At 41.6% G+C, this 27,648-nt stretch overlaps 1 protein-coding gene across 1 annotated transcript; it reads left to right on the top strand.

Moving 5' to 3' along the window:
• The first annotated feature begins 4,309 nt into the window (after positions 1 to 4,309).
• LOC118413172 (max dimerization protein 1-like) lies at positions 4,310 to 26,117 on the top strand. The gene is made up of 6 exons (XM_035816373.1): positions 4,310 to 4,473; positions 4,605 to 4,707; positions 5,909 to 5,941; positions 17,702 to 17,816; positions 18,005 to 18,155; positions 24,004 to 26,117. Exons 1-6 carry the CDS (start codon positions 4,416 to 4,418, stop codon positions 24,198 to 24,200), a joined length of 657 nt encoding a protein of 218 aa, XP_035672266.1. The 5' UTR covers positions 4,310 to 4,415; the 3' UTR covers positions 24,201 to 26,117.
• The last annotated feature ends 1,531 nt before the right edge of the window (positions 26,118 to 27,648 follow it).

Genomic DNA, 27,648 nt, shown 5'->3' with positions numbered 1-27,648 from the left:
AAAATCAACAAACTGCAGCAGGGTAAAATTAAAGGTGGTCAAGGTTGTGTGGACGATGGGGGGCGGGTGGGGGGTGGGGGTGAAGGAGTCGAGTGAGGAGCATCTTATAACAGTTGTGCGTTTAGCTTTGACGGTATGTCCGTTGGTACCTATGGACTAGCGTGTTAAAGCCAAGGTTAATGCTAATGGGAAATATCAAAATTAAGCCGCTGAGAACCCCCGACATTGTCGAAGACCATGCCGATGATGAGCTGTATTGCTTTGTCTTCGGGGACCGATGGGGTACGATGCTGATCGTACTTCGCCCAGACACAGATCACTCTGAGATAATGCATAATATGTCGGTTTGCCATGGATCCATGGGTACCTATAGCCTCGCCCTGAGTGCCATCCTCCGTAGTGACTGCTGGCTCAAGCGAAAGGATTGACAACGGTGCTATAGCACCGTCCCCGGGCCAGGATAAAGCTCGTGTGGGGCGTGACCGCAGTATGACACGGAAGGCGCGAGCGAGGCGCCATGGCGGACACGCCTCCCAGCGGCACTCTGGCCAGTAAATATATCATCCCTAGGCCTGTATATCCCATAGATATCAGGACCTTCCGACTACTACTGTTCCATACATTGCATATCATTCTGATCTTTTTGTTCCCCTCATTCTAATCTATCCATACCCATGGATGATTTACAAGACCTGCCATAATCTATCAGACTAACTATAGATCAACTGGTCAATCAATCAATAGGTAGTCTGTAAGTTGATTTATCAGTGTTACCATCACGCCGTATAGAAACGCGAGGACAGCTACAAAGTCAGCAAAATATTGAATTTTGAATGATTAGCACATCATTAGATTTGTTTTCAAATAAAAAATGTTCTTTTTCTTAAACACAAACGCAATCACTCCTTTGTCCAGGGTTAGAATATGAGTTATGATTGTTTGATATCGATGATAATTTTATTGCAAATTCTTGCCCAAAGGCTAATTGAAACATAGAAAGGAAATAATGATAATATATATAAGACGGTATAGTAGATCTATACAATATAATAATGATATCCTTAACGTTAACATAAATAAAGTTAAATGCAAGTCGTCAAATTGAGCTACTACTAATCTAAAACAGTTGTTATTGGCTTTGATTTCTTTTCTGTATGTAGTTAGTGGAGGATGAACTTGCCGACATTATCGTTCCTAGTACATGTACATATAAAATGAGTTGTTCAGAATGTTCCACGTCTGCTAAGTGCACGTCTTTTGATATTTCTTTTTTGTTGATTTGAATATAATGAAACGAGTTTGACATGCATTTAAAGGAACGAACTTATGAAGTATGTGTACAAGAATGCGTGGACCATATGGGATTGACATATTGTCACCCCCGCCCAAAGATTCACATCTCCTTTGTCACAATAACACCGATACCGTGCTAACATTCTCACATTGACCAGTGGCTAACTACTAGTATCCCAACAATCCCCTCAGCCCTACTGAAGCGTTAGACATGGCAGGCGCCGTGTGATAAATCTAGTAGTGTCACCAATTTTGGTTCACATGTGACCAGATGTGACATTGGATGGCGGAAATACCATTTATCGATCGGTCCAAAATCGGTTATTCTAACCAAACAGGTGTACCGCAGTACTCTGATGGATTATCAGTAGAGAACTTTTTGAGGAGACGTGCCAGAAACGACCAGACGGGGAGCCCGAGACACCTGTGATTACAGTCCCTGCTTTACTCACATACCAGATGATTTGCTTCTTTCACAGTGGCGCTACGTTTCTCTTGAATGTTTTATATATCAGATCGTATAGTGAAAGAAAAGGACACACATAGGCATTATAAAATCATTAGCTAGGGTACGTCTGTCGCCCACCGAAAGGACGGAAGTTACTTTTGCGAAGAAAATTGTGTGCATGTAACGTTAACTTGTATGTGGAATTAGGGAGTAGACAAGTGGATCGACAAAGGTGTTGCCAAAAAGCCGGGACCAATTGCTTTTGGTTATGCTTGTTTTCTACTAATCGAGTTGAAAATGCAGCGGAAGTGACGGCAAAACAACGTGACTGAAGGCACGCACAACACCAGTCCAGCATACCTGGCTGTTGCACTGCTTGGTCGTCCAATTTGGCAGTTCCGGCCAAACAAAAGGCAGGATCGTAATAGAAGCTGCTATCCGGGACAATTTACGGAAGAAGGGGGTGTGAGTGTTAGTCACGGCACAGGACAGGTGTCAACGCGTAAGATAAGGTACTACTACATCACATCAGTGGCCCCGTGTGCAGGGCACACTTGCACGTTACACACGTTCATGTGTTAGCTAGCAAATACCACCACGACAGTTGAACCCAGTAGGCCATATATCCTCCTTGGTTGAACTGTCCACATAATAAAAAACTCAGCTAATGAATGATCACAGAATGCAAATACTGATCAGTCCCTCAGCTTGATGTGTCAATGGGAAATTTGTGAATCCAGAGCAGAGGGTAAAAGTTAAAAACAAATGTTAGGCAACAGAACGGATTGACATCCGGCTTGTTTGCGACCGACTGATAATGATACAGGTCAATACATGCCCGGGGTTTAAAAATTAGGGGCTATGTTTGTTGTTGTCAAACGTGGCGTAGGCAAAATTCCAAATGCCCGAGGATGTTTATTTCAACTGAGCTGTCCTTATCCACATAACCCGCGCGTGTATCCACCCCCTGCGAATTTTTACCTCAATGGGTGAATGGCAGCTCGCAAAGTACACTATATGATAAAGGGTTGCGAGGTTCATATACGATGTAGTTCATCGCTGTTGTCTTAACAGTTGATTATAGCAAAAAGCTCCTTGATTATAGACAACACCTAGATATCATGTGACCTGAACGGTCCCTTGTCATTTGAGACACCATGATGCCCGAGGGGATAGCTAGCAGCTAACGTTACCATTCATTGAGGTTTGGGCATCGAATATCATCGGGTGATTTCTGGAAATTGTAAAGTTGTTTCCTGACTATCCATAATTAAATTCTAATAATCGGTGCTGCAGATAATACCCATATCGTGTAGTTGCAGATGGTGTCTTGATTGGTTTGCAATAATAATGGACATTGATAACAATAATCTAGAAACATAACTCCTGTTCGTGCTACCCATGAACAACACGCGATCATGACACGCGCTAGTGTTACTGTTGGATATTCCACCAAGGCCGAGAGATCGCGGTGATCATAACAATGGTTACCCCCATCGAGAACGTTATATAAGACCAAGGAGGCTAAAAAAAACCTCCTTGATAAGACGTCCTTGTCCCCATGCTTGTAGGGTGGAACTTGTGAAACAATCTGCCCCGGTGCCCCCACCCCCACCCCACTAGGTCGGGAGGCATATAGTTCGATCAAATCATAGTCCTGCATTGATCCCATGGCCCATATACTTTTACCCGAATAAAACAACTTTCAACGAAAGGCCCGATGCTAAACAACCTAAACCCTGACCCGACACGGACAGGGTGGGTTCCGGGTATGTTTTCCGGTCGTGAGTAGGCTGATATCATGTCGGCTCCCTCTCTCCGAAACGAAATGTTTACATTTACGTCACGGGAAAACACCGTGCAGCCTTGGGAGTAACTCATCCTCCCGTGACAACCATAGCCAGTCATGAATTTCTTTTTCCTCTTCTTTTTCTAGTCACATAATACGTTATTCTATCTTTAGAATTATAGAATGTTAAACTAACGTTGCTATGATTCGACTTTCGTAGCGCAATTTGGGCCATTTTTCCTCTGTCAACTGATGGTCCGACTTGTTTTGGTGTCAGCTGGGCGGGGGCTCAGTATCCACGTGTGTCACACATGGCCGCCACGGTATGACGTTATCCGGTGTTGCGTACAAATCTGCCTCACCATTTTTATCATCCCTCAAACACAACGGCAGAATGTATGGATTTTTTCTCGGTTTGATTTCAAGGTGGTGCTTCATTTTATGTTTTTGATTCAAAATAAGACCATCCACTTACTAAAAGAATATTATATCGCGTATTTTTCTCCAACATACCTGGAAAATCACAGATTCACTGCCTGCAACACACTAGTGCTACACCGGTTACTTGGTCTCAGCTGACCATTTACATAAGAAAGAAAACAGATCAAATACTCTTCTCTGATTGGCTGCTTTTCCTATGGCAGATCCAATTTTAGCTGTTACGATCACTCCTATTGGTGTATCTGCGGCGACGATCTGCTTGTCTGAAGTATTGAGCTCTCTTATTGGATATCGTTCAGCTGGCATGTCAGCTGATCCGGGCATGTCTGTTTCAGCAGCCCAGGACCCAGAGACGATCTGACCAGGGTAGCCGGAGGTAAACAAACGCAGAGGACAACGACAATCTCGCTCTCAAAGTGGCGAAAAACAGAAATTTCTGTCAAGATGATGGGAATCGCGACTCTTCTCGAGGCAGCCGAATTCCTCGAACGTAGAGAGCGGGGTAAGAGGCATATTTTGTGCTATTTTGTAACGCTATTTTTGGTGTGCTGTAAATTTCTATCGGTCGTCCTTCCATGATCCAACTTGTGGAATACGCCTGCAAAATGTCAACCTGATCTCTCTCGGTTTCAGAAGCGGAGCACGGGTACGCCTCAACCCTGCCATACCCACACGAGATCCCCCCTAGGAAGCGGACCAAGTCTTCCAGCAGTTCGCGCCGATCGCAGGCGTCAAGGTGGGTTTTTCTGTCCCCGGCTCAATCCGTAGGATCGGCACCGGCTAAATTTGGCACTGGAAATGTGGGCGCCAAAAATGTAAACACTGCCACGCGTACACTGACCAAACCCGGCCTAATCTGACAGGTCCCTTTTGGCTGACAGATCGAAACCCACTCTCTCTGTTCTAACAATACCAATGCTCATATAAGAATGTTTTGGGAAGGTTAGTTTAGGAGAAGGTTGTGAAAGTTGGATCTTCTCGCCAACGTGGGCGATTTCTGGCCGGCGCCATGATGTTTTCCTGTCATACCGAACGTTAATTGCGGTGCCAAAAATATGCGCCAAAACCGCCCGACACGACGTCATCGTTTCATACCAAGCTGCCCTATTCCCGTAAAATTAATTTGTTACCGTAGAAATTAAGAGAACCTGCTAACATACCATAGTTGAGGCGCAGGGATTTTACGGAATTTTGTGCTGTATTTTTGATCAGCTGAGGGGCCCAACATGGCCTCCGTCTCACATGACAGAACGGTGTTGTTATTTTTTCCTGCCGCAACGACGTCACTGTCCTCCACCCATTTTTGTCCCGTCTCCTCAGAAATTATCCCACACACAGGAAATTCTACTGTCTGGTTGTATTCCACGACGATTGTGACGTTCTGTCTCTGGAATGAACGTGACTTTGAGTTGACATTTTCAAGGACTACTACTGACCAGACCACTTGCGGTCGACCGTGGACGTAGTCATATGAGGCTAAATAGATATCATATTGTCAGTTTTGTCACCCTGTTCGACATTTTTAGCCATCCAACCTTTATTCTAGAATGAATATAGATATTTCTATATTTGTTGTCAGGTACAATCTGAGAAGTGTAGTTGCCCCATCTGTTGTTAGGATTGTCTGCTGTTGTCTGTATCACGGTATGACCTTTGGTTGCAAGGTTGCAAAACTATTGATTAATGTGTTTCCATGGTTACATTTTTGGTTTGTCATAATGTGGTCAGTACAAAAAATCTCTGCCACCTCACCTGCCCAAACCTGCCATGCCTGTTTATGCTGATTAGTTAAATCACATGGCAGTAAAGTACTAATTCAAAACCTTGGATCCATGCCAACTTTCAGTAAGACAAATGTAGTTTGGCCCTGTCCTTTGCACCTTTAGGGCAGGGTGTATGTCCATCTGTGTTTTCAATGATTTTCTGTCCTTTTGCAGCCGGACCACTCACAACGAGCTGGAGAAGAACAGGTGAGCCGCACATCATCCGTTTCTACCGTTGCTGGGTCCGCCATAGCTGGGGTACACTTCTCAATAGGCTTGATGTATGCACAGCAAATACCGCAAAACAAAGGGGGTGGGCTTGGGTTACGATGGCACAGAAGGAGTCCAGGTATCTAAAACGGGTCAGAATTAGCATAAAAAGGATGATTTAGTCCACCATTTGGCCACTGTGAAAGATTTGGAAAATTCCTTCGGACTGTAACTGAGGTGACTGAAACTACAATTGTAAATACTGGGAAGTATTGTGACGTAAGGGACTGTACCATGAGCCATGTGTTGGCGGGGGATTACCGGGCGTCTTTTATCACCTGGTAGATGTACCTGTTTGCCCACATGACAGGAGTCAGATTGGTATCGCTCATGCTTCAAACATGCCCGTACATGTCTTAAAGGGTAAAAAAAGACTTGGCAAAACTGTTTGCGTATGAAATTCCGATCATTTGAAATAGTGTCTAGTGCTGCAAATTATCCTCAGTGCCTGTCAGGAACACACACATGGGATAATGCCCGTGCAGCCCCATTCTGCAAACGTGAATAATTTAGCATGGATTGATGTGCATTCTTGAAAGCATGGGTAGAAAGTCATCTCCACTTGATGGTTTACCTGATCTGAGGGGCACATATTTTGCATTTTCAATGGCACATGATATTTTGGGTGATGATTTTTGTATGATTGCTTTGAAAATATGCAAATATTGTTGTGTTGATGGCAGTTCACAGAATAGCTATAGATAATATTTATGTTTATATTGCACACATGGAAATTCCATACAATTTCAAAATTGATGTGAGTTACTTCAGCTGACTAGACTGAGGTACACTGAAGTAAATGGAGATGGGTGCAGATTGCAGTGCCAAAGTAGTTTCTCAAAATTAGGAAGACATTTTGCTCAGGTCTATTGGGACCTAGCTTATTTCAATTTTCATATGTTTTCCATTTGCGTTATCAATTCTATTAATATATTCATTACCTAGGATTATCTCCAAAGGTTATGGGTAATTGCAGAAGCATATCCAAAATAGTGCCAGACTTCGTGTATAGCATATATAAATACTTAACATTTTCTGGTATTGGGGGTGTGTCTCATTGATTATGTAGAATGCTATTTTGGCCAAGAAAGCATAATTGGAGAAGGTCAGGGTCTGTCACCCACTGGGTACCCAAGGTCAAATGACATTCCCAAAGCTGCATGCCACATGTAAGGAGGATGGGCACTGCAGGGGGCAAGACTGCCCCTCCCCCGTTTTTGTTCTGGATTCTGGACACTGCAGTGTAGGAGTTGGTGAAGTTCTATCCTTGGCCCTATTTCATTTGTAGAGTTTGCAAAAGAGGAATGAAAGCAGAATCAAGAGACATGTTTCCAGAGAGTATATAACTTGTGCCTATGTGCACTGTACATCACACTGTATCTGGTATGATTTTTTTAATCACTCAGTCAATGGCTGCATTTGGCTTGTCTTTGATCTACAAAGATGTTACTGTTACATGCATAAAATCTTGGTAGGTTACCATGTATTTGCCACAGACAAGTAATGCCTTGTCTTGTGACTGGGTGGATACCATTTCCTTCTGGGGAAAGGAACAGCACAAACAAACCTGTAAAGGGGAGTCCTGAATGGACAGTCTCTTTTTATCAGCTCTCCTTATCAGCCTGGCTGCTTGTGGAGGCTTTCACTATGGAGGAAAAGCAAACCAGGGCTTGTGGAGATAAGGATTTCCAAGATATAAAAGAAGGGGTTGTCTTTTGAGACCTGGAGAGCCATTCTGTACATTCTTTTAGGATTAAAACAAGACGCTCTCCAGTGTGGCACAAACTTTTATGAGCAACGCCAAAATACTGGTTTAGCAAATTTGTGTGCCCACTGGTTGGAGGCACATTTGCTGAAGGAGATCATTACTTTCTCAGAGCAGTCAGTACCCATCGTCTTACCTGTGGAAAGTAATACTTCATTTGCTTCTTGTTGCCTGAGGACGAAAGCTGTGTTGTGCCAAAGTGGGGGAAATGCAGTTGGCTCTAGCAACTCTGAAAGGAATCAAAACAAATTTCGAGCGCCACTTTCCAGGCTTCCATATATCCAGCTGTTACCTGTTTGACTGGTCAGTGTTTGGGTGTGTTTGCATGACTGACCACTTGTCCCACCTATCTGTCAATTACATTACTCTCTTTTCAGCAGCGCAAAAAAGTGTTGTCAATACGAACGCTGCTGATTGGTCGATAAGAATGGCAGGAACCGTTCTTCGGTTGCACTGTTCAAACACTGTTGGTCGTTTGTATGTTGCGTACCAACGGCAAGTTATCCGTTTTCTATTCACTGCAACTGATCGTGGACCCTGAACAATGGTAGTGCTGAGAGAAAATTGATGTTATTGTGTTAGCTCTGTACCCATGTCACTTTGTTGTGATAGGTCATCTGAAAGCCAACCAATCAGAAGCCAGTTGCGGTTGTCACGGTTCATGGGGTCAAGCCCTCAGGCATATATTTCTTTTCAGTGCTGGTCACATGGTTTTGTTTTGGTGTCTCACGTGAGTGCGCTGGGAACTGAGGCAAAGGTGGGTGTCAGGATGCAGCCAGAAATAGCTGAGGCACCCAGAGGGAATTTATACTTTAAAAGGATTCGCAGTTCTATGATTGGCAGAGTTTCGATATGCATAAATACCTCCAGCAGAACTTCAGTGCCCATAGGCTCAGTCTTTCAGTGATCTTTGAATACATGTCAATCATTGATTCCATGGTAACAGTACCACATGGATTCGATTTCCCAGGAGCAGTTGGATCAAATTCTGTTTAAAACCATAAAACTCAATACCTTAAAATTGGTAATTTGAAAATAAAATTGATGATGGGGAGGAAGACAGTTGCACTTTCTTTTTCTTGGTAAAGTTATGGCATTGTTTATTCTGTGAATACTGGGAGTGTCCCTCCCCCACCACTCCCAAATTACTTCTCCTCCCCTGCACACTTCACTCACCTAAACAAACAACACTGTCCTGTCAATGTACCAGCTGTTAGAACCTCAGTTCTTTTCATTCTTGAGGAGACAAGGTTTTTGGTCATACTAGCTCCAGTCCTGTCAAATAAGTAGGAATTTTGTAAAAGTATGATGGTCTACCACAAGGTGTCCTTGTGGAGGTGTTGCCAAGTACTGTCATCATCATTGACCCTATGGTTAATTACATTTGCCCCATTACATCACAAAGAACTTTGTTGACTGTATTCAGTGACAGATTTCTGAGCAAGTCTCAGCATGATCAAATTATCCAGACCAGTTAGAATTTTCCACCCTTTTTGAAGGCAGACCTGGCAAACCAGCAGCAGATGTTATGTTGCCATATTTTTAACCAAATGTCCCTGAATCTGGTGCAATGTAATCTCCCTGTTGTGGAAAATGACTGCTCATGCAGCTGAACATGTCCTCCGGATACCCAGTAAATCAGATATTATTTCTCTGTCCTTGGCAAGGATGAATTTTCCTGGATGTAATTACAGAATTGCATGTATATGGAGGTTCGTAATTGATAGGTGCACTCGTAATCAAAGATTTGTATTGGAAGTGAACATTTGGTATTCCTTGCAGCAATTCTTAGCGAATCAAAGACTGGACCATAAATAGAGTGGATACGTGACTCCCAGGCCCCCTTTATTATCAGAGCAGGAGAAGCTGTGCATTATAGGGCCTAACTTGATTCATGAGGATTTAATTAGATCTGTCAGGTCCTATTCCCACAGCTCTATGCAGGGGTAAAGGTCAGCAGCACTAAGTAATAAAAGTAGATTTTCATTCTGTTCCAATGGTGTTCAAAAAGCTACTTATGGCAATAATGACAAGTGCTTACGCAGATTTTCATTTGATTAGGACACGTAGTAATACTATGGATAAACCCCAGTCTTTTTTATTGGATACAAGATGATGATTTTGAGTTTTGTGATTTTTGGAATGGTGTTATACCAGAAAGCCTAACATATTGCTCCCAGGCTACATACACATGCAGACAATGTTCTTGGTATTAAAATGTTTGAAGCATGTTGTTCCCAGGATGTTTGCACATGCCCATAGGGCTGATGTTAGTAAATCAGTGCAGCAGCAGAATCAATTTGCCTGCCTTGCTGTTGTCATGACAACAGGATGGGAGCACACCCTTTGCAGCAGGAAGAGACCAGATGTTGTGTTCTCTAATCCAGATGGAAGGATGGGGCCCCTATCAAAACTGCATCTGTACCATATCATTTCTATTTCAATGCATTTTTTCTGAGAATGATATGTGGCATTATTGTTCCCTGTACTTTAGACAAATGCAAGATATCAATAGTTTGGATCCCTTTTAAATATCATTTTAGATCCTTTCCTTTTGGGTCGAGAACAAGCACTTGTTTGTGATTGTCCTGAAAACAAAAAAAAAACATGGACACACACATGCCAGTGACTTGCATATTTGTTTTCCAGTTACAAAGGGTCCAGTCAGTTCCTGTATTCTGGGCTTGAGCCAGATCAAAACAAAACAGCCAGGCCTAATTTTGTATTCCAGTCATGCTGCTGTTGCTGAACTCTGCTTTTGGGGTCATGTTTTGTGGGAGAATCAAAGTGGTCGATGGGGTGTTGCATTGGACTTAATCTCAGTTGTAGAAATTGGAATTTCTAGAAAATTTGTCTACATGTACAAATGTAGGTCATGACTGTGATGATATACATGTACATGTGAGATAAATGGTTCAGAAATAAGAAGGAAGCACTTTTATGGCAATGTATTAGATACTGTGATCTGACACAGAGTCCAACTTCATTGTCTTACTTCTGTGTTTTTTTTAAGTCACACTTTGTTCATGACAATGTTTATGGCTGTGCAAACAATACAATAAAAACGCATTTGTGGAAAACATGATTTATTGGTTGATTAGGACAATAATATGTTGAGGTAAACACTATTTCACAAAGTAATGTGCTGACATATGTGCCATCAGCATTTTTGAGGTAACATAGCACATTGTCACATAGCTGTATACACCACAGTGAAAACATTTCAAGGCCATGTGGCTTTTTCATCCCTTTAAATGTGAACCCAGATGACTAACTGCTCTGGACACCAGATGCCTTGACCCCATTAGGCTACAAGTTTAGGGATCAGATTACCAGGGTTTTGTGCTCTGCTCTTCTATTATTTCAAAATAACTGTGGCCCCTTCATCTTTTTTGCTGTGTTCTCACTGAAAAAAGGTATGTGCCAAGATTTATCAAGATTGGGTCTGAATGCTACACCTAACCTTCAAATGTCAGCATGGAAAAGAGCTAAGTTGCATTTAAGTTGGACAGAAGAAAACATGCCTAAAATGTTATTGAGCTTCTCAGTTAAGGTTTGCAGGCCATGCACTTTCTCAATCAAAATTCCAGCCTCTTGAAAACAGGGAGTGTCATGTGCAAGTAATATAATCCAAGTAACATAATATGAAAGAGGGTTTAAAATAAGTTATCGTGACAAGAGTTTTCCCCACATTTAGAAATTCTCCTTGTCTCTCGTCTCTAGCTTGATTTTCAACAGATGCAAAAGGAGAGGAGGCATTCTATGCATTATGGCAAAGTCCTTTTGAACCTTTACAGGAGACAAGTGATTTTATTGCTACAAACATTGTTTCCACATCTTGAACTTTCATTGTTCATTGTGTTCTTTGAAGGTCTTACCATGCTTTTTAGCTTGACCCTTTGAATTCTAGGCTTGAGAGGAAATTCTTAAGGCTGTGTTTTGCCTAGGAGGAAGGAGACAACAAAGTTGCGTGCCAGCAAGTTTTATCTCCAGCTGAGCTAAATCAGGCCCAGAGTCTTATCCCCAGATGGTCCAGTGTTTACTCCAGACTGAACTACAAACAGGACAGACAGAAGGCAACCATAACCAGCCATTCTATTAGGTGGGGACTATCCAATAAAAACCCCAAACCAGCGTGTGCCCATTTCCATTGCTGTGTGCTATTCAAGTACTTTAAGTAACTTTACGGCTCTTACATCCTTTGTTTTGTAAACTAAAAAAGAAGTGGATTCGTAATACCTGGGTTCCCATGGCATTCAAGGTCATATCGTGGGGTTGCAATACTGAAGCTTTTTGCTATCCCTATCACCATTGGTATAAAATTCACAACTGGTATTGTCAGGCTGAAAAGAAAACGTGAGGCACTGTATATTTTTCCTTGACCCAATATATGTGTCAAGCACTGCCAGCATAATTTGTAGCACAGTGTCCAGTAGGTGGCCCACATTGATGGTCAAAACTGGCCTCTGGCTTCATAATGTCCTGCTGGTGATGTAGACACTAGAGTGGTATCCAGCCAATTTTCACTCAAAGAAAATATGGTAACACGCAGCTTTAGGTTTCTGAGCCTTGGTCAGAGGTTCGGCCGATGCTTTTTGTCTAAAATGCTTATTTTATGACAAGGATTCATTGTGTAGATAGAACACCTGTAATCACAAATGAATCAGATGGAGATTTAATAAGTTTGATCACTTAGGGGATGTATTAGTCTACTGTAGCTGATATTCTCTGAACCTTAATCCTCTTATACAGCATCAGACCTCCAGTGCCTTACTTAAGAACAGAATAGATCTTCTAGCGGAACACCCTCAAATAGATCACATGGGTACTTTCTATTGAATCTTCTCTGTTGTTAGAGATTTATCATAACACAATTAAGATGACTGGCTCTTTGTGCCAAGAACTGCCTATTTCAATATTGATGACTGCTATCTGAACCTTTTGTGGCCTTGTATTTACAGTCAACATTATTTACACAACAGAATGCATACAAAAGCAAGCAGTATTTAGGTGTTGATATTGCATGTCATGTAGTCTTTTATCAGTCATTGTAATATAAGAATAATGTCTGATCATTGGATATTTTTAGAACACTTTCTTATAAACATCATTAACACCTGACTGAATTGATTGTATTCATTTGTACCTGTTTTACCTGAAAATCTGCCAGTGCCTTAGAATGACTCACCCCTATGTAATGAACAGTTCATTGAGCAGTACCAGTAAATAATAATAAGGAGCACTGTGATGTTTGTCTCCGTGACAGATAGGCAAGGATTGCTCCTTTACCCTTGTCAGTGTAGCCATTTTCAGACCAAGGCCACATACAACTATTAACATACAACATGCAATCTGTGAATCGGCACACAAAGCCCCATAAGTAACAGAATGTTAGAATAGAAGTATGTTAATTACATGATATATACTTGTAACTGCAGCCTTTCATGACGTCATATCCCGACAGGTAACTTGTCGTGAGAATAGGGCATTTGTAGACTGTGGTTAGACACCGCAACCTTTTGGAAGTTGCCGGCCCAACATACATGTTTGAACCTTGTCAAACCATGCGAGAAAGCCACCTCCTATGGCCAGGAAATCCACCATAGATCCCTGACTTACACAGCTGTCCAGGTTGTAGTGTTCGACTTACTAGAACTGTGTGGTTAGGAAGAATGGGCAAATACAATAGTTGGACACATGTGGCCCGTTTCACTGTCTTTTGCGTGGTTTTCAATTACGACTTTAAAAAGTCTAATCTCCCACATCCTGTGGGCAAATCCATGACAAATAAGAAAGGGCCAATTCCAAACTGAGCTGTCATCTTCTGTAATTATATATGTGTTATTTTATGTTGCAAGTATGATACGTATCTTTCCAATCATAGCTCCCTGAATACTCATTCTCAAGAGATTTTTATGATAAGGAAGTCTAAATAGTCAAGATAAAAAAGAATGATTTGAGTGTGCATAAATATCAATATTGAATAGTGACCGAGACAAGATGTTTACTGGAATGTGTCAAATTTTGCTGCTATTAAACAAGAAAAAATTGGCATCCAACTTTATCTTCGAGATGTTCTCTAACAAATGTATATTGCAGAGGTATATGTATTTTTTGCCATTGGGTTAGATCACCAGTGATACCACTATCTCATGCAGGTAGAATGATGATCCATCATGTATTGGATCTATTTGTATTGGAACCTTTCAAGAGTGCCTGTCTGCTTCTTTTGTGGTCAGCAGTCTTGGGTGTGTCCAGCCAAATTCTCCTGTGCAGGTAGATGACCCAGTTAATGTCTCCAGGTGTCCTGTCCATCGTCAAACTATTAGGTGACATCTCTCAGCAGAATCCAATAACACAACAAGTATTTGCAGATGGTACATAGTGTGCTATCACCATTCCCCATCTGCTGACTTATGCCCCCATAACCATACATGTATACCACATAGCTCATTACAATGCGGAAGACTATACCATATTTATCTTTGTAGCTGCTTTCCCAACAAACCTCTTATGGCTAATGACAGTTCTTCAATAATAGATACTTTATACAATAGGTGCTGGGATGCAATTTACTGCTGCTGAATAGTTACAGTGGGATGCACCTGTGTTGAGATCAAGGCAAAAGGGGATCAATTCATATCCTTAAGTTACTGCTTTTGCATGACCAGTAAAAAAGTACCAAACTTAATAACCACTCCCCCGTGTTGGCAGCCACTGGGAACTGACCTTCCCAGCCTGGCCCCATTACTTATGACATTTACGCTTCATTGGGACACCTGATTGTTGTTTTTTGTCTTTCCTTAGGGAGGCAGAAATGACTGTAATTTTCTACAAATTTTCCCTTTTGCCTGGCAAGCAGTGCAAGCGATAAGAGGCCCTCTGGCCTTCCCAGTCCCAGCAATATAAGCGCTGACTTTTAACACAAGAATCCATTTGGGTCTTGCACTTCTTATAGCACTTCTATATTTTGTTTGTATAGGATACCCTCACAAAATGGGATCAATTTATATGCATGCTAACTCTTTAAAAAATGGTTGTACCTATCTCTATACATTTTGTACTACCAAAATGAATGGGGATCTGGATGAGGATTTACACATTTCTTGATTGACAAATATTTTCCTAAAACTCCCTTTTCCATTGAAAAATGCCAGAAGGTGCTGAATGTACACAGTTCCAGGTAACCTCCTTGTTTTCACAGTTCTTCTGCATCCTGGAAAGAAAATCTCATGAGGTTGTCAAGTCTTGTTAGACAGTCTTGGGAGCCACCTGTGATCCTGAACCTTTCAACTTTAGGCTATTTGTAGGCAGCAGTCTCTCTGGGATGGGAATATTCAGTTATTTGTCATGATTTTCCCATGTGCTGTCACACTGATGGGAAGTTTGCATGCCAGTGGGAGAAGAAATTGGATAGGGTTTTCAGTGGAAACCCAGTATTTCCGTTTTGTCAAGCTGGATTTATCCCCAAGTGATACTTGGTCAGCCTGAGAGATATTGGATATAATAAATGTACTCATCTGTTATTTGGTACAAGGAAACCATGTCACTGGCAGGGTTTGTCATTTAAGTGATTATCTTAGAGAATAGATACTACATCATACATGTCTTCTATTTTCCCCAGCCCTGATTGAAGAATCTATTTACAAATATTGCAAACTATGGAATTATCTTCAATTCTTGCCCAAGAAACAAGACTACTAGACTGGAAAAAAAGATGTCACCTGACTCAGATTATCTGTATTCCCACTGGTATTTTCTATGTCCCGGTGGTCTATTTATCTATTCCTTCAAATAGAGTTGCCCAACCAGTTCTCAATGGTAGGATTTCAAAAGTGGATGAACAGGACAATGTTGGTATTAATGGATCTGTTTGTTAAAGCATATTGTTGTTGGTCTATGGTGTATATGATTGTTTTTCTGATGCAAAGTACATCTAATGAAACAACATCTAATCCATTGTTGTCTAATGATTTACTGTATCCTGGGGAGCTGAAATAGATTATCTGCAAACAATAGATGGGATTAAAGTGAAAATTCGTCAAGAACATTTTGTATCATCTTTACTGGTAGTGTGGTAGTGCATTTTCTTTTGGAGGAAGGAGAGTGCTAGCCTGGGATAATCATTTGATTACTACCTGACTGCCCTGAAAAACCTGGTGGTAATCGGATGGTACCCAGGCTAGAGAAGTGCTACCTTTATTGTCAAGTTCCTTGCTACCAATCAGGACTCCAGGGGGGACAGTGGCATGGTGGAGATATTGAACAAGAATGACAAATGGATGCACTGGGGCATAGCCAGCTGGGCATCTTGATGTAAACATATCCCAGCATGCACCAGTTCATTTTCGGGAAAGCCCATCTGAATACACCATGATGCATAGGAATGACATGAAACTTTGTTGTTATATAGGATACATTTTAGTGAATGATGCTTCATCCACAAATACAATGAGTTAAAAAGATTCTAGAACTGAAACAAACAACAGCCATTTATGAAAAATGTAAATGCTAAAGCATTCCTTTACAAATTCAAGGTTTAAAAGTCTGAGGCAATGGAATTCTCTTAGATAAAGGTGAAATCTATCAAATGAAACAGTTACAAAGGGGCTCATACACCATGCTGTGTGGGAAGGACCTTGATTTTGATCAAGGAGCTTTTTTGATATTACAAATATATGTGAAATTACCAATGCATGTTCAAAACTGAAGTCCAACAACCTGGAGAAGTAGCAGTCTTCGTCCTTACTTTGCAGGCGATTGTGGATCATACTAAATACCATGTTTTTAACATGTTACCACCATGGGTGACAATGTGAAGAGTTTGTCCTGAATTCTAGTCCACTTTTGCACAGCATGATTGTGATGCAGTTTTTATCAGCAATGTGAGGAGAAGGGATTTGCATGAGCTAAATTAGAAAATCCTGTGAGATTGCTTTGTATTCCGAAAAATACCATGCAGGATCTGCCCTCTACAGCAATCAGAGATCTGCATACTGATTTCATGTTTCATTTATAGAAATGTTCTAGATTCTGGTTCAGTAACCTAGGATTACCCTGTCCTCTGCCCTTCCACCATTCCTTTTCTGCTATGGACAAGCAAAGCCCTATGGCATAGAGTCCAGCTAATGGTCAAGGATGGGATGCTCTACTTAGATTGAACTATGGACTTTGCTGTCCTCGGTATCTGTAATTCCATAGTTGTTAATGATAACACTTATAAGTCTGTGGTAGCCAACAGTGCAACAAATTTGTAAATCCCAAGGTGAAAAGAATTAACTATGCACATTATTGAAATCATACTGACAGGTGTTCATTGGTTTTCCGTCAGTTTTCTTCACATTTGCTCACCTTTATGAAGTTGGCTCACCTTCTCCCATTTTATAAAACAAGCTCCAGAAACAAACAAAAAACTGTATTCTTTCAAATCTATGGGCATGTATGGTCTGAAGCTAGTTCAGCAGTCTGTCCCAGGCAGTGGTGCAATGACACCATGGTATTAATAACAAATGGATTTCATGTATGCACTCTTTTGAAACCAAGATAAAAACTGTATTTACAAACGTCACAGACCAGGTCTTTCAAGGATATTAAATACTTCATTTTAGAGGTCATCAGAATAAAAGAAATGGGGTTATTGACCGGTAACAGCTGTTTGTGTGAATGGGAAAGATTTTTCATTCTTTCTCCTTGACAGAGATTAGTCCATCTGAGAGATTGGTTCCCATAGTTACAATAAGGACACTTTTCTCTTGACTAACCAGCTGTCTTTTTTATAGCAAAGGGCAGTTTCAATACAATTCTTGGATAGATTATTGGTTAGAATATATATTTGTTAGTCAAACCATATATGAATTTTTCTCCACATATTTCTGACTGTTTGGTGATATAGTACATTTGTACTTCATGTGTGTCTTGTTGGTGTTTTTCAGACGTGCCCACCTGCGGAATTGCCTGGAGCGTTTAAAAGCGATCATCCCCCTCAGCCCAGAGACACCACGCCACACCACACTAGGACTGCTCAACAAGGCCAAAAATGAGATTAGGGTATGTCCCATATCTCATTGACAATGTTGTATGAGGTTGCTTAAAATTTCTTTGAAAGATGATAAGAAGGATGTGGGTTTGCATAGAAATTAATTAGCAGAATCTCTTGGAAAGAATGCAGGGATTTGCACAACTTTCTCCAAGTTCTCATCAAAACTTCAAATTCTTCCTTCTGTTCCCACCACCAGAGGTTGGAAGATGAGAACAGGAGAAACTCGAGCTCACGGGAGCAGTTGTTCAGGCAGCAGCGGCAGCTGAAGCGCAAACTGGAGATGCTGCACCGCAAGATCAGGCATGACAGCACGGGCTCCATGTCTGACAACAGATCCGACTCCTCAGGTAAGGCTGCTACCCCCTCTTCTTGTGCAGAGTGGTACCTCCCGACACTAACCTGGCAGGTAGTTTCTGTGCATTTAGCACAAACCACAACAAGATTAAGGTTGGCCTCGGGCAGAAATTTTGTCATTTTAAATGGAGTATTTCTGACCTGTTCTCCTTGGTTCACTGTTGATCCCATAAACTACTCTTGCAGAAACTCTTCATACCATTCTTTGACAGGTTGTCAGGCAAGTAATTACCCCCCTTAGACTGATAAAGGAAATTGTCTGCCATAGGAAGTCCAGTCTGGTTGCCCCCACCTAATGTTTTGAAAACATGGTGTTTGTATGCATGATTTGATGTGTTTTCCTTCCCAACTTTTCCTTTGATACACCTCGCTTTGAAGGCTCCGTCGCCAGTGGCTGGATTGTAGGACCTCTTCCTGCCAAAGTCTGGTCTACAAAATGTATCCGCCATCACTCAAACCTGTGATGATACCTTGCTTTCCTTTTAGCCAAAATTGGTATCATGGCTCAGTCAGGTTTCCTAGGAACTGGTAGAGTGGGGATGGGTCTTCAGTGAATGGGTCAGTTCACGTGACCCCCTGCATGTTGTGGAAACAAGGAGACAGGGGGAATCTCTGTGCCAGTAAACAGGAAGGAGACATTTGCCAGCACATTCCAGCCCTGCCTTATACAGATGAGTAGAGGTGCAACAAATAATGCAGGACACCCAGAAGAATTGAACTAGAGCCAGTGTGTCCTCAGTACAACAGGTGTTAGGTTTCTTGCTAGCTGGTGGTAAATTTGACTGACTTGGTCTCCTGTCAGCAAATGTACACAGTTCAAATGATGAAGAAGCTCAAGATATACATACTTGATGGTTGCATTAACTGATTAAGAATAGAATCTGTCTGTTAACAACTTCTAGTCTGGTCTGTTGAGGTTCTTTATATTGCTCAGCCAGTGATTAACTTGGGAAAGTTTCCCCAACTCAGGAATAAAGCAAGCAGTCAAGTGCCTGCTACTCATGTCCTTAAGGTTGCTGAGCAGCTAGAACTGAAAAGAAATCAAAATGTATGAGGCTGGCATTCAAAAGGCTGACCACGTACACAGTTTTATGAAGGTCCCTGCTCAGTGTGTCTCCTCTGTGCAGGTCGAGGTTGTCAGTCATGTGCTCTGACCCCTATTGGCAGTGACAATTTGCACATGTGGAAGAAAGATGTCAGATGTGAGAGATTCTAGTTCACCTGAAAATCCATCAGTTTCCATGAAATGCATGGATGTGTATTCATGAAAATCTTGTATTTTAGATACATACTTTTGCAGTTATGTATGGTTATGTATGGGAATTTTGGCTGGTATTGCAGTGTTTACAGCCTGAGCAATCAGGGGTACAGGGGTGTGATTGACACCGGGTCAGCTAGCTGAGACCCTGCAAACACTGGGGACAAACAAGGTCTTTAACTTCTGTCAGGGAACAGGGGTTGGTTTCTAAAGAAGCATTCACATCAGGCCATGAATAATACAAGAAAAAATCAGATGACTCAGCAGCAGACCCCCACCATTGTTATTGACACTGTGTAACCAAGAGTTGTGTGTAAATTCATTAGCAATGGCCACAGCAGCAGTTGAAATGTGGGCTATTGGACTCTTTGGAAAAGATATGCTAATTGGCCAAGTTGCTGACATTTTTCCTTTTGGGACAGCCAGAGAACAAGGTGGTTTTTGTCCCTAACCACATCGGTATGCAGGTAAGGTGCTTTGTTTATACTCAGTGGGTAAAGTTTAGGGAACAGAGTGAAAAGACCAGATCATGTGTCCAAAAGGTCACCTCCCTGACCAAAGGGGCAGTGCCTTGAAATTTTGTCCCCATTCCCTTTTTTCTCAAGGTCTTTTTGATCAAAAAGCATGGTCTTCAAAGGTTCTTTTGATGTGGAAAAGCTCCAGGGGCAACTTGAAAAGTCTTGGGGAGTCTTGTGATTTTCTCAAAGGACATGTGGGTTGTTTTGGTTGTCAGCTGTTCAAATATTTTGGACCACAGCAATATTAGACACATCAGCAGTCCACATCAGCAAGCCAGCAAGGCCAGAATCTTAGGCACGTATGGGAAGACAGCGCTGGGAAAAAATTGTTGAGATGTGTGGAATTGTGTGATAGGAAGGAATTGTCCTGAGCAAGCCCATAGAAGTGTGTGTTTATTTATTCAGGCCAGATGTTTGCTGCTGATGAGGAAGAGGATGGGTTATTCTGGGACTTGGGAGGTGGGGAACAGATAATCCCTGGTAGCCAGAGGAGAGGATGGGTGGATTGATTAGGTGCTAGTGAACAAACTTCAGAACAGAATGTAACAAGAGCTACCTCAAAGCACATGTATACCAACTTTGAACTGGAATCATCAGAGGAAAAACTGCATTATGCCAAATTTTCAGCTGCCCCATAAGAGGCAAAAGATTTATTTACAATTTGTGCATGATGCAGACATTGGTCTCAGCTTTCTAGTAACCTTATCTTCCCACAGAAAATCAGTTGACAGTGATGAAAAAGGGACATGAGCCTCTGTAGAGACAGTCCATGACAAAATGAATTTGCACGCTCTGTCACCAAGTGTCCCATTTCAGTCAATAACAAGCAGCAAAATCACTTTTCATGCCTTAAAGCAACGTTGCAATCTGTGTCTTTCAGAAGGAAGGGGTTGGGCAGTGTTTTGATTATTCTGAAAAAAAAATATCTCCCAGAATTTGACGTCATGATGAGACCTGTCCAAAATAGATGGTAGCGTGGGACCAGGGGTTAGTGTTTGAGTTGTGAGTGTCTGGCATGTCACGCATGTTGTTCCCAGTCTATGAATGTGCACAAAGGTATGGGCTCTCTTCCTACAGGAACGGTAACTATCCTGATGGAGTCAGCAAAGGCTTTAGGAAAAGGTTTTGACCCTTTGGTTGTACATCTTGACACTGGAAAACCTTTCATGGGAGGACATACACTGACAGTGACATAGGTCTTTTTAGGAATTATGTACAGAAAAGAAAAAGTCACCTATCAGATGAGGCCACTTTGTCCCCAAGTTAAGTGCCCTAAAGATGCGACTGGTTTATCATCATTAGCATATCAAAGAAAAGAAAGTTTGCCTGTTTATTGGAGATGTGTCTGACTCTGACGTTTCTCAGGCCATCATCCCATATATACATGTGTAATGTCTTGCAAGACTGAGAGTGCCTTCTCTATACAGTGTTTGGCACATGTTTTTCCTCATAACTCACCAAGGAGTACAATTTAAAGGTGTTGTATCACAATTTACACTTGATATGCTAGCTGAGATGAAGATAGCCAACTAACTACCAGTAGGCCAGGGTTGGGGTGGAAACATACTGGGCAATGGAGTGGTGGCCATCAGATGACTAATGACCAGAAAAGCCCCCCAGTAAATCACCATGTTCCAGGGAGACCAGCTAACACAAACACACACAGCAGACATCAGCTGCTGACATCTTGAAAAATATGATGTTTTCTCCAGTGTGCTGTCTCTTCAGGCACTTGTGCATTATATACATGACCTTACATAAAATGCTCCTATGCCGTTCTGACCAGTCCATTGAACTATTAATCAGCAGCCTGAATTTGAAACTGATACATGAGCAAATAGATACTACAGCAAGGCACTGTACAGGAATTCAACCTTTGCATTGTGATTTAAATTTCCTGCAATGTCTAATCACAATCCCCATGATGTTTTTACTCAAATCAATTTAAAGGGAGAAGTTTTGAAGTAAGTGAATATTGCCTGGCCATGATAGTACTGGATAAATTTGGCTAATTGCTCCTGCCTACTGTGACACAAAGACCAGAAGAGGACCAATGCATCACTGTCACATGCCTAGTTGCCCATGCTAAAAAGGTGGAGGGCATTTCATGAATAAATAAAACTGAGTAAATCTATCGTGCAGATAACAAGGTGGTTTCTGCAAACTGGCTAAGACCATACCTTCATATCAAGGGGGGCAAGGAATAACAGCTCTGCCTTGTCTTGCCTTGCCTTGAAGCACTACCTGGTATAAATCAGCATGTGTCCTGCAGGAGTGGAAATTAAACAGGAAGACACAGTTTGTAAACAGCTAGGTGCCAAAACAAGTCATTTGGTTGCCCCTCCCTCCCCCCATTACCACCAGGCTGTAAATTTACTGTAGAAACTTGGCCACCACTTCAGAGTTGAGTCAGTCTTTTCTTTACCCCAGGTACAAAGCAGATAGCTCAGTATCATTTGCTGATTGACAACATATGCCAAGTTTTAAGTCTGGGGGATTAAGCTGAAAGTAAACAAATGAGACAACAAATTGAACAATATTGTAAGATAAGGACAGCAAAAAGTATGTTTTGATTGGTGGGAGCCTTGAGCCCTTATAGGTGTTTCTCCTCTACTTGTGAATTGCCCCTTCCTGTATGTTTCAAAGGTAGTACTTAAAAGAAGGCAAAATGGTTTACAGGGTTTCTTTCCGTCAATGTTGGTCAGGATAATCTGGTGTAAGGTGCAACGAACCCTGAAGTCAACATGTCAGATTGATTTATTTTGTTTGGTAGCAAATATAGAGCAATTATTCATGTGGTTAGAACCCAGAGAGCCATTTTGTGTTTTTTTCCTACCATGAATGTCAACTAGTTCAGCATATTTGTGGCTGTGTATGGCAGAGAGGCTTCAAGTTGTGGTGGATGCAACTTAACATTTGACATTCAGCGAGACTACCAGTATTTCTGTGCTAGTGAACTTTGACTCAGGCAGCCTTGCCCTGAACTGATTAAACAGGTCCTGATCTGGGCATTAACCACAGTGCATTCATCATGTGGCTTGGTGGTGATGATTTCCTTGCCTCTGGCCTCCTCTCTGTTTTCTTTGAATGGTACAACTTAAGAATCCCATTAAAGCTTAAAAACTTTCCATTAAAGCTTTTACCATGAAATTATGTGGTGTTATACGAGTGCACAGACACCCAAACAGAATAATTAATGCACCCACCAGCTCCCCTGAGGCCCTGATTGACTGTGGAAAATGAAGTGAGACATGGCTGAAGACATTTGCTGAAGGGGCTGTGTATTTTCTCCCTGACATCTTGTCAGATTAACTTTCTGCAGGTTGTAAATCCTGGACACCTGTCAGACAGGCCTGTCCACGGGGACTTTCTGTGCAGGAGTTATGTTGTCCATTGCAAAAGTTGAAACCGTGAAACAGGATCATGTGGAAGAAGACCCAACTAAGTAGTAATTTAAAATATATGTCTTTTCTATATCCCTGGTCCAGTCTTCCTTATGATGTTTTCCTGTGCACCAATATGTTCTCCAATTACTGATGAATGCATTGTCCCCTGGGTAAGAATTACAGGCTGTTTATGTTAAAAGTGTGCCTGATGACCCTTGTGGTGGAGGGCTACCCCTAGAATGGTTTCCAGGTGGTAGGAAGGTGTTTGATAGTAACTGGGGCCAACACTGCAAAAATGTCCATCTGGAAAAATTTAACTTGGATCTTGTTGTCTGCTCAGCATTCAGAACACACAAAAACGGCTTGTATCATTTTTCATAGGTAAATCCACACAATCAAAGCTATATCAACCAGGTGTAATGGTAGCTCAGTGGAAAACATGGATTTGTTATGTGTGCTGCCTGAGAAAGCCTGTTATTGTAACCCAGTGGACCAGAGTTTTGTCTTGTGACAGGATTTGCAAAACTTTGTTGCTATTGAAGTTCTTCAATTCTTCAATTTCAAAGATTTTTAGCCTTTGACATATACTAGTAGACATTGTTCTTTATGCTATTAAGACCTTGAAGGCATTCTGACGACTTTTGTAATAACCATTGGTCTCCTACATGTGTTTCTCCAGATGAAATTGATGTGGAGTTTGGTGGGGACAGCCCGACCCTGACAGCTGACTCCGCATACCGCAGCAACAGCCCGGGAACAAGCTCCGACTACGCCTATGGCAGCAACTCCCCGGGAACCAATTCGGACTTTGACGAGAACGGGTCCACGAGCAGCGATTGCGGCTACACCAGCAGCTTCATCAAACAGTTGTCGTAACAACCAAACCAAACTCAGATGTTTATTTTTTGTTAATGAGATCTATGGACATCAGTTGTATGTCGTAGGAGAGGGGATCCAGCAAAGAACTAATCTGTAACTTGCTAAGATGTACTGTACTTGCTGAACTAAACTGTATAGAACAGATCCAGAAGTGTTTTTGATGGCTTAATACAGCCGGCAAAGGTATCAGCTCCTATAGAACCTGCCAAAGTTGACAATCTAGTCTCTGCTTGTGTCACTGTATGAGTCTGTGCTGAAAACTGCATCATATACTAGTGTGTTGTTTTGATATTTGACCAGCCTTTATATCTAGGAAGCAAGTAAGCTATTGCATAGGTACAAGTGAGCAACATCCCTTGATGGTAATCCGGTTCTGTTGTTTTTCTTTTTTTCTTATCTGGCCACTGAATGAAAAGCTTCCATAAGGTCCACTTTGTAGTACTTGGTATCAACTTTCACAAAGATAAGATGTGACAATAGCTCACTTTGTCATTAATGTCCCATGAACAGTGTACCTTGAAGTTGAACTGTCTTGACTGGTCTGATGACCCTTAACCTATGACAGCTGAGTTGTCAGCTCTCAGGATATTTGTAGTTCCTTACATTCCATGTGCTGTGATTATATCTAGTAGAGTTAAGGAGGGAAAACTTGAATAAGTTGTCTCAGCAAATTATGCAATAGAAAAATGCCTTACCGGGCTTAAGTTTTATGTTGTGCCATTATCAATATACCCTCCCTCACCAGTAAGGGTTGGTGGTACAGCCCTACTATTGTTATCTTATTATTTGTCACTCAGTACCAAGTGTGTAAGGGAGGGTGGCATTTAACCCAATCTTCAGGGCAGCATAAATTGATAGATAATACCCTAAATCAGGGAATTCGTTTGGTGCTACCAAAGTCAGTGTACTAGTACAGTATGTTGTAAAGTTATAATCCCCGCAGGCCTTTTTATCACTATAGATAATTTTTTGCCTTACTGCTGTTACTAATTTTGCATGTATTGCACTCCTCTAATGAGGAACGTATCCCCCTACTGGTGCGACCAAGCCCTGCCAAGTTGTTGACCGACTGTGACAAGGCAGCTCTCCTCAAAATCAAAACCATCTCTGAAACAGTCCCAGCATCCTTTGCCAGACATCAGCCAGAGGGGGAGGGGGGCCTTATTACATGTATTGACCTATAGTTGTTGTGTCACTTGAATTTTAAAACCAATGTAGTGGAACATGCCTGTTGTTTTTTCTGGCAAGGTGTGCTGGAATTGCGAATTGCCTGATTTACATATGTGTATTGTAGCAAATACTGTTGTGTGGTGTGCGTGCTGTGTTGGAAAACAAAACAGTAAACCTTTCAGGAAAAAATAGTTGTTTTTAAGCATACACATGTACCTTTACACAGCATATTCTGAAGCAATAGTAGATACACTGCTTGAGATAGGACATAGACAACATCATACCACTGGAATGCTTTATGCATGAGATAAGAATTTTAAATGCCCACGAGTGGAACCCTTCTTGTAGTTTTCCCCTCACCTAAGTGCAGGGGAGACAGTCAGCAGTCAGACCTGTGAACACAAGTTGGGACATTGTGGAATTCACTCACTTTGTAGACATGTAACAAATTGTTACTAGACTTTTAAGATGAATGTCATCTCCTGACAATGTTTTAATAGCTTGTTTGATTTACTTGCTTGACATTGCTGTATTTTCTAATGTTGAGGGGGATTGGGAGACAATTTCTGGAATTTTGGTCTCTTTCTTTGGCATTCTGGTGTATTTTCGGTGCTGGTTGCTGTATTCATCATTATCTATTATGTAGAACTAGTTATCAAAGTGTACAGTGTGTATATACTCATTAATATTATTGTTCATATGTTTCTTTTAACAAGAATAAAATTTATTTCAATTACAGTACAATAGGTGTCATGTGCTGTTATTTTCAAGCATTCTTCCAGTAGCTTCTTACATCAGGTTTCGAGTATTCTTCCAGTAGCTTCTTACATCAAGCGTCTTCCTTAAGTCAATCCAATGCATTTAATACTGGAAAAGAAAATGCTCCGTATTGAAAAAAATCATTATGTTAGATTCAAATGTAGAGTGAGCGCTGATCTCAAAGCCAAGAAGTCTGAACAGACAAGAAGTTCGAAAACAAAACAGACATAGATCTAACAATTTTATCACTGTTGAGGTGGAATATCATGCGGGTCACTCACAGACAAAAAAACACGAAACCTGGTTGCAATCCGATTTCTACCAGGGCCCCTTGCACTCGGGCAGTGAGTTCAAGGACCCCCGGTAGAGATCGGATGGTACCTAGGCTACCGTTTCATTTTATAGTTGAATGTTATTTTACGTCATGACCTTTTGCAAGTATACGTTACCCGTAGGCGTGTCACAAATTTAAAGTAGTTCGGTTGCTCTGCATGCGTTCCTAACGATGAAATTATATGAAAGCCGTGAGAAAAAACATACAGGATGCCTCGGGGAGGATCAGTCACGTCATCAAACTGACGTAACAGGCGGGAAAATGCCCTTGGGCAGAGCTCGTAAAGTACCAGTCTGTATGCCCAACAAGGCTTTGGGTCCCAGATGACGTTTCCTGTCGCACTTTGTGCGTAACGTTGCGTGTTCATAGACTCAACTGCTATCAAGAGATTGAAAGGAAAATTTTATCCCTTCCAATTCGTACCGTTGTTTCTACGCGAACGTGACAAATGTTTTTTTTTTTATGCACGCCTGCCGTACGAAACATCCTTAGGCATAGAGCTAGAACATGGGTTTTTGTACTCTTTGTGATGACATCAACATGGTGATAGACAAAGGTTATAATGTACACTTCTACATTCTAATCACAGTTCGTCACTGTTGATTTGTAACGGCATGTATCTGATAAGGAAAAACCTAAACGGAGGCCGCCAACCATTACTATCCAAGCCAAGCATCTGTTATACGCACCCGAGGATTTTCACGTACGCATTTAGGACACGATCTAGGACATCTAAATTTTAGTGATGTGTACAATCAAGGCCGGGTTAAAATATTCTAACCTCCTTGGTACCGAGGAACTTTCATGTTGATGAAAGCTCCCTGTTGATACAATGTCAGCGTGTATGCAATAGCGGTGTCCGCGATAGAAATCTAGCAGACCGTCTTTGCAATTCTCAAATACCTAGTGGATATATCGTATGTAGCCTCTGCCAGGCTCCGCGGTTCGTTGGTCAAATGGTAGAAATTGGACAAATAGAGGGAATGGTGTGCCAGGGGTGTCGGCAGGCCAGAGGAGTCAGTACACGATCCATTCTCTCTAATTGTCCAATTTGTACTATTTGACCAATGATCGGCGGAGCCTGGTAAAGGCTAGGTATATCCAAGGAGCTGTATCCACACAAAAGAACCAAAACGTGCTTCTTGTCACGTGCTTAAGATTTAGTGCCCTGTCTTGAGTCTT

Source organism: Branchiostoma floridae, chromosome 4, assembly GCF_000003815.2.
Source record: "Branchiostoma floridae strain S238N-H82 chromosome 4, Bfl_VNyyK, whole genome shotgun sequence".
Lineage (NCBI taxonomy): Eukaryota > Metazoa > Chordata > Leptocardii > Amphioxiformes > Branchiostomatidae > Branchiostoma > Branchiostoma floridae.
The sequence above is the reverse complement of the archived record's forward strand: the minus strand, read 5'-3'. Positions and strand labels throughout refer to the sequence as shown.